At 47.7% G+C, this 6,880-nt stretch overlaps 1 protein-coding gene across 2 annotated transcripts; it reads left to right on the plus strand.

The window, feature by feature from the left end:
- Nucleotides 1-6: 6 nt before the first annotated feature.
- RPSA (ribosomal protein SA) lies at nt 7-4,329 on the plus strand. 2 transcript variants are annotated; one of them, XM_009082942.1, is made up of 6 exons: nt 7-202; nt 1,040-1,158; nt 2,441-2,686; nt 3,558-3,686; nt 3,918-4,086; nt 4,184-4,329. In XM_009082942.1, the coding sequence occupies exons 1-6, from the start codon at nt 70-72 to the stop codon at nt 4,276-4,278; spliced, it is 891 nt and encodes a 296-aa protein (XP_009081190.1). In that variant the 5' UTR covers nt 7-69; the 3' UTR covers nt 4,279-4,329. The 2 variants fall into 2 exon arrangements, with proteins under 2 accessions (XP_009081190.1, XP_009081191.1); XM_009082943.1 differs by having other exon boundaries at nt 3,918-4,090; nt 4,184-4,287.
- Nucleotides 4,330-6,880: the final 2,551 nt, after the last annotated feature.

The raw sequence follows: 6,880 nt of genomic DNA on the forward strand, positions 1-6,880 counted from the left end.
CGAGGCGCGCTGAGCGCTGTGCCTGTGCCCGCAGGGTCCCTGTCGTCGCTTCCAAAGGGAAACCACACGATGTCCGGAGGTTTGGATGTCCTGCAGATGAAGGAGGAAGATGTCCTCAAGTTCCTCGCTGCCGGGACGCACCTGGGAGGCACCAACCTTGACTTCCAGATGGAGCAGTATATCTACAAAAGGAAAAGCGATGGTAGAGCGCGTGGGGTGGGTGGGCAGCAGGGTCTTGTGAGCATAGCTGAGGGCAGTGGGAAGGTGCTAGCACTTGAGCTCTAGCGTGGTTTCTCCATGGCCTGAAAGGCGCCAGAAGCCTTCGTTGATCAACCCATCCTAACTGTGAGAAATAGAAAGAAATGCTGATTTACGAACTTGGTGAATCAGTCACAGCTGTATTGGAACAATTCTAGTTCTTGGTTATATTCGTGGAATCATAAAGTTTGGAAGAGACCTTTAGGATCAAGTCCAACAGTGCACCTAGAACTACCACTGTAACCCCAAAGCCATATCACCCTGTGCCAAGTCCAGACACTTCTCAAACACCTCCAGGGTTGGTGACAACCTCACCTCCCTGGGCAACCTATTCCAGTGCCTGACCATCCTAACAGTGAAAACTTTATTCCTAATATCTAAGCTGAATCTCCTCTGTCTCAGCTTAAAGCCATTTCCTCTACCCCTCTCACTGCAGGCATGGCAGAAGTGACAAAACTGGTCTATGGCAAGAAAATACCATTATTAACAAAATGTTCTTAATTTCTCCGTAGTGATTTCATCTTGTTCGCATTGCTCTTCAGTCTGAGCTGCTCTCTCTTAAAAGGCTGAAGCTCGTGCCAGGCCTAGGTTCTTTCTGCTAGATGCTGGAAGCATGCTGCATTAAAACTATAAGGGGGGATTTTCCTTGAAACAGCTCTGTACTAAATCGAATTTTGGGGTGACCAAGCCATGTGACAGGTGCAGTGGCAGCAGTGCTGTCTTGCTTTAGGATCTTGTGTTTGGTGGTTGCTCTAAAGCCTTTTGTCACCAATATCTACAGGTATCTACATCATCAATCTGAAGAGGACCTGGGAGAAGCTCCTCCTAGCAGCCCGTGCCATTGTTGCCATTGAGAACCCAGCTGACGTGAGCGTCATTTCTTCTAGGAACACTGGACAGGTACAGACGTTTGTTAACCACTAGCCCTGCAATCCTGAGAGCAAGAGCCCTTGCCATGCATCATTCCTTACTGGTGGCAGCTTGGTGATAGAAGGCAGTAATGTAATTTGGCTCTAGGAGCACTTTTGGGAACCTGTTTCTTGTGCTGCACTTGGCAGCTTAAAACAGATCACTTGAAACCCACTCCGCATTTCTGTAGTTTCAGGTGTTTGATGGCTTGTTTTTTTTTTATTTTGCGAGCACCTTTGGGTAGTTCCTGTTGGGTTTCTGGCATGTTAATGGTCCATCCCTTGGTGGCGCCTTCTTCCCATTAACACTGTGAGTCGTTGGCACTGTTTTTTTGGGGATATTAAGCACCTGATACAAAAGTTCTCAAAGAAACACTTTTCTCTGTTACTGAGCAAGGTATAGCAACTGTTTGTAGTTTTGTCTCTTGGATTTTTAGCCAAACATTCTGTTACAGAAGGTGACGACAACCTGTAAATAAAATCCAATTAGCTGCTGGAGTTTGTGAGCTTAGTTTCTTTGGACTAATGCAGGTGGGGCCACAAATATCCAGGGAGATTGTGAGTGGCACGGGGTGGATTTATGGAGGAAAAGGTTGGGTTCCTGCGGGCTTGATATGCACACTGTTAAAGCTTGATGCTGAGGTCAGTTTCTGGCCAGTGAGCTCTCAAGTGTCGGAAGTGTGCGACAGCAAACTCATGGCAGGGTTTTCGCTAACACCAGGAGAGGAGCTCCCTCCATGATTGGAGTTTGATAGTAGGCCCTGCCACATGCCTGAGATGTTGAAAGCTGTTGCAAGTGAGCAAGAACTGCTAACTGCAAGTTTGATGGACACAGCTACAGTTTGTGTGTAGTTCCTACTAAGCTTTTCTTGTAGTTCCTGAAGTTATGTTGCTGATTAATGAAAGGATGCAGAAGTAACGGAAGAAAATTGGCTTTGCCCTTTTCATAAGCTGTTTGGTTTATCCCCCCTTTCTTGATTCTGTTATCACAATGTGGAGTAAATCTTGCAAACAACTTGAGGGGGAAAAAAGGGGTTTTCCATATCCTGATTTCCCACTTTGCTGGTGGTTATAATCTCTTAAACTCCTGTTGTTGGTATAGTTATCTTCAGAAACATTTTGTCTGCTTCTGAGTGCAGAGCTGGTGAGCCTTGATGCCACAGGAATTGAAACCAGTAGTCCAGTCACATTTCCTCCATGTTCACTGACTGTGCCTGGGTGACCTGGTGGAAACACTATGTTCAGCTTCACCTTTCCTGTGGTCCATTTTGCAGCGTGCTGTCCTGAAGTTTGCTGCTGCCACTGGGGCTACTCCTATTGCTGGGCGTTTCACCCCCGGTACCTTCACCAACCAGATCCAAGCAGCTTTCCGTGAGCCAAGACTCTTGGTGGTCACGGACCCCCGTGCTGACCATCAGCCACTGACGGAGGCATCTTACGTCAACATCCCGACCATCGCGCTCTGCAACACTGACTCTCCGCTGCGCTATGTGGATATCGCCATCCCCTGCAATAATAAGGTAGCAGCTTTGCTGTAGCATTCCAGGTGGCTTCCTCTAGAGCATGCCCTGTGCTGCAAGGTGCATGCTTTCATCTAGGGAGGGTTGGCTTGTATCTTGTGTGTCTCGCAGGGGGACAAGCTAGTTAATGTCTCTGGCAGGTGGGTGGGGAGGAGGACGTCCCCTGCACACAGTTGGAGCTTGGAGCTGAGGCTGGTTTCTGGCCAAGGAACTCTCAAGTGTAGGACGTGTGCTACAGTAACCTGGCAGGATTTTTCGCTGACGCCATGAGGGTCTCAATGGCCCAATGAGTGGAGTTTGATAGTCATTCTTGCCACAGATTATGAATATGAATGAAATAAAGTGAACTGATGAAGAAACGGGTCTGAAATATTACCTTGCCAGAAATTGCTTGAAAGGTAAAGTCTAGAAGGGTGGGAAGCTATGTTTGATCCTTACCTAGATGTCATTCACCAAAGCTAGTGTAAGCCAGATCTGAGCATGTGTGTAAGCTTTGCGTATTTGGTCAAGTTTTCAATTTCTTCATCCTAGCATATGTGCTGAGCATAATCCCTGTCTTTTGGATGAGATTCACATGGGGTAGTGAGCAGTATGGAACTCTGTAACAGAGGGGTTCCTTCAGGCTATGTTGTATACAACAAATTCAAATGCCGGTGACTGATGTGCACCATGATTTCTGCAGAGACCTGAAAGTGTCACTGGGAACTTGACAAGCTGCCCTTTTTTCTGTCTCTAAGTACGTAAGTCTGGGCATTGGCAAGGAATGTCTTTGACCAAGCAAGAACCTTATGTTGGGGTACAAATAAGTCTTTTGCTTTTTCTTCAGAGGCTTAGCTTCACAGTGACTCTTACCTGCTTTCTTCTGTTCCAGGGAGCGCACTCAGTGGGTCTGATGTGGTGGATGCTGGCTCGGGAGGTACTGCGCATGCGTGGCACCATTTCCCGTGAGCACCCGTGGGAAGTCATGCCTGACCTGTACTTCTACAGGGATCCTGAGGAGGTAGGAGCCCCATGGCAGAAAGTGTGTCTCTCTGAGTTGTTTTGCTTGAGCTCCTGCCCTGTGGTCCTGTGTGCCTGCTGTCAAGGACGGGTTTTGCCAATACAATAATTGCACTAGATACTTAAGGGTGGTTGGTTAATTGTATTGTATGTTCCCAGCTGGTGCCTGTTGTCTGGTATGTGTTAGTGATAAGGTGTCCTGGGAGACTCAGGCTATGTTCTTTCATTGCAGATTGAAAAGGAGGAGCAGGCTGCTGCTGAGAAAGCAGTCACAAAGGAGGAGTTCCAGGCCGAATGGACAGCCCCAGCTCCTGAATTCACTGCTCCTCCTCAGCCGGAGGTGGCAGATTGGTCTGAGGGAGTGCAGGTCCCCTCTGTGCCCATCCAGCAGTTCCCCACAGGTCAGTTTGAGGGGTGTCTGTCGGAAGAGGGGAGGGTATGTTGTCATGGGTAGGAAGAGCTGGGCTGCACTAAGTGTTGTTGTCTTTGTGATTGCAGAGGACTGGAGTGCCCAGCCTGCCACTGAGGACTGGTCAGCAGCTCCCACGGCCCAGGCTACTGAGTGGGTTGGCACTGCCACGGAGTGGTCTTAACTTCAGTCCCACAGTACAGAGAGAGAAAAATAAAGGCTGGTTTAGTACACACTGTGCCTGGTACTGCTTTTGTAAGCTTGTTGGTAGGCGACGTGCATGGGTGGTGTGGGGCACAGTCCTCAGCCAAAGGCCAGGGGTCTGTTGCGGCCTGTTCAGTGAAGCAGGGGGGGTTGTGGCTGCCCTTCCTGCCCACCCACCCGGCACAGCACCAGTGCCGGGTTTCATACTTCCCACCTTCCCTGGTTCCACGCCCCCGGGGACACGGCAGCTCCCTGTTGGCCAGCAGGAGGCCATGTGCTGTCCGGAGGGGAGAGGAGAAGATGCCATTGGGTGATGTGTGGGGCGGGGCTGGTTTTCCCACCACTCCGTGCACCCTGGGGTGGGAGCGTTCATTTTCCAGTGCGGGAAAATGGGGTGTTTTCATTGCTCCTGCCCAGGGGTTTCATGGTTTGCAGGGTGAGGAAGGTGGTGAATGTGGGCTGACTGCACAGTGCAGAAAGAGCCCTTGAGTGGGAGCTGCTCCCCTGAGGAAACCCCAGCCCTGGCATCAGTATTGCCAATTCCTTCCTCAAAATACTGCAATAATCAGGAAAAAACAAAAACCTTACATGAATTAATCTGCTTTAGCTCTTTTAAAGGATTTTATTCCTATGATTATTAGCAATAACAGGAAGTAGACCCTTCACCAAGAGAAATGGGGGTTTTGATTGTTGAAAGTGAAGATTGTTCAAATTAGATCCTTTTTTCCATATTGCTATGGTCTCACATTCTCCTTTTTGTACCTTCAGGACTGCCAGTCAGTCTGTAAAGAATGTTTTGTCTTAGCACAAGTGCTCATTTTATTCTACTGTAATAGTGCATATTAGCAGGGAAAAAACCCTAATGCAAATTACATACATTATTGCACAGTATCTGTTCAAATGAGGCTGATCCTTTTTCCCATTGTCTTTACCTGTTAGATGCAAGATGACTGAAGATTTTATTAATAATGAACAGCTTTCAGCTGAGAGGCACTTCACCATTTGTCCCTGAAAGGGCCCTCCCTGTTTGTGGACTGTGTTCTTCAGATGTGTGTTTGTGGCACATCTGCAAGTACTTTACTTTCTAGCACCCAGCAGTGGCTCCTTCCTGCCACCTGAGGTCTGTCACTTGGGTGTCAGTGTGGGCTGAGAGCTTCTTTGCTTTGGGACTCTGAGTGGGTGTTCTAGCTGGATCAGGGACAGCTCCTACAGCACTTGCTGCTTCACTCCCCAGATCTGAGATTGCCCCAGATAACTCGTTGGCGTGGTCTTTGAAAAGAAAGACCCTTCCACGTTTAAAGTTTTGACTCAGAGGGTGGTTCTACCCCTCTGTACTTGGAAGCATTGCTTATTACTATTACTGTTTCACCATTGTCTCTTTTCTTTACCTGTTTTGTAACCTTCATGCAAATATGTTCCAGTTAATGAGTATGTGGCAGTCATCAGACAGCTCCTGTGTGGGTGATGGTGCTGTTTTTAAATCAGTGATGGCTGCATCTGAGTACTTGTTACTGAAATATTTCTGGAATGTTACTGGAATGTGGTGGTTTTCATTTAAGAATTTCCTAAAGTGTCTCTTTGACTTATGATTCTGTGATTCTTCTCAGAACTGAGGGCTGCCAGTGAGAGGTGGATTGACACAGCCTGGGAAGAGGGTCAGGAGACAGATCTCTGCATGTGGATTCAGGATTACCTTTTGGGGGTAACGTGGGCAGAGTGTGAGAGCTTTTTTGCCTGGGGCTCTGCAGAGGGGATGAATAGCAGCCTTGTAGAAAAGGAGGCAGCCTTGGCTGCAGCAGCAGAGGACACATTGCAGGAAGGCTGTGTTCCACAGGGAAGGAGAGGTCTTGGGGCAGGAGTGCAGGGAACAGCAGAGTCGTAGCAGAAGATGCTACATCTGCCAGAGCTTCCCCTGTGGCAAATACTTGACAGATGTGATCTGTGGAGGCAGTGTAGATGAATAGTAAGAGGATGGATGAGCTAATGCCAGAAACACTAGAATTTTTATTATTGCAGCTTTTTCTGGCAAGTGCAGGGACAGCAGAGGAGCTTGTAAGTGTTCTGGATTGATCTGATTTGACCCAAAATGGCTTAGGCAGGCGTCTCTATGTAGTGAAAACAATTTATTTCCCTTGCAGGTCTGGCAGTGTTCCGTTTCTCTAAGACCTTCTCTTTGTATTTGATTTGGGTTATTGAACTGGGTTGAATTGGGCTAGATATACTTCTTGGAGGGATAGCCTTCCTCTTCCACATGTGATCTCAACAGGAGCTTGACTGGTGTTGCTGAGCATTGCAGAACCCCTCTGGAGAAATGAGGTGCTGAAGAGTCCTTGACTATATGCTACTTCATATGATCTATGAATCTCCCATACACATGTGCTTTCTAATTCCCTCTCTAATTTATTTGCTGCCATTCACAGATGTTCCTTTTCCTCTCCAGTCATTTCTTTGCCCAAATAATCACGATATTTTTAGTATCCAAGCATTGTAGGATTACACCAAGGCTTTTCTTTTGCAGGAAGCGAAGGGGTTTATGTACAGTTGAAGAGACTCATCTCTGTTTGCTAATATCCAGGCTGCAA

The sequence above is a fragment of the Acanthisitta chloris genome, unplaced genomic scaffold, assembly GCF_000695815.1.
Source record: "Acanthisitta chloris isolate BGI_N310 unplaced genomic scaffold, ASM69581v1 scaffold9899, whole genome shotgun sequence".
Classification (NCBI taxonomy): domain Eukaryota; kingdom Metazoa; phylum Chordata; class Aves; order Passeriformes; family Acanthisittidae; genus Acanthisitta; species Acanthisitta chloris.

Bases quoted from the DNA above. Each gene is read 5' to 3' on its own strand.
- RPSA (XM_009082942.1), top strand. From the start codon at position 70: ATGTCCGGAGGTTTGGATGTCCTGCAGATGAAGGAGGAAGATGTCCTC. The intron at 1,159-2,440 runs GTACAGACGTTT...TCCATTTTGCAG, and splicing joins CTTCTAGGAACACTGGACAG to CGTGCTGTCCTGAAGTTTGC. The intron at 4,087-4,183 runs GTCAGTTTGAGG...TTGTGATTGCAG, and splicing joins CATCCAGCAGTTCCCCACAG to AGGACTGGAGTGCCCAGCCT.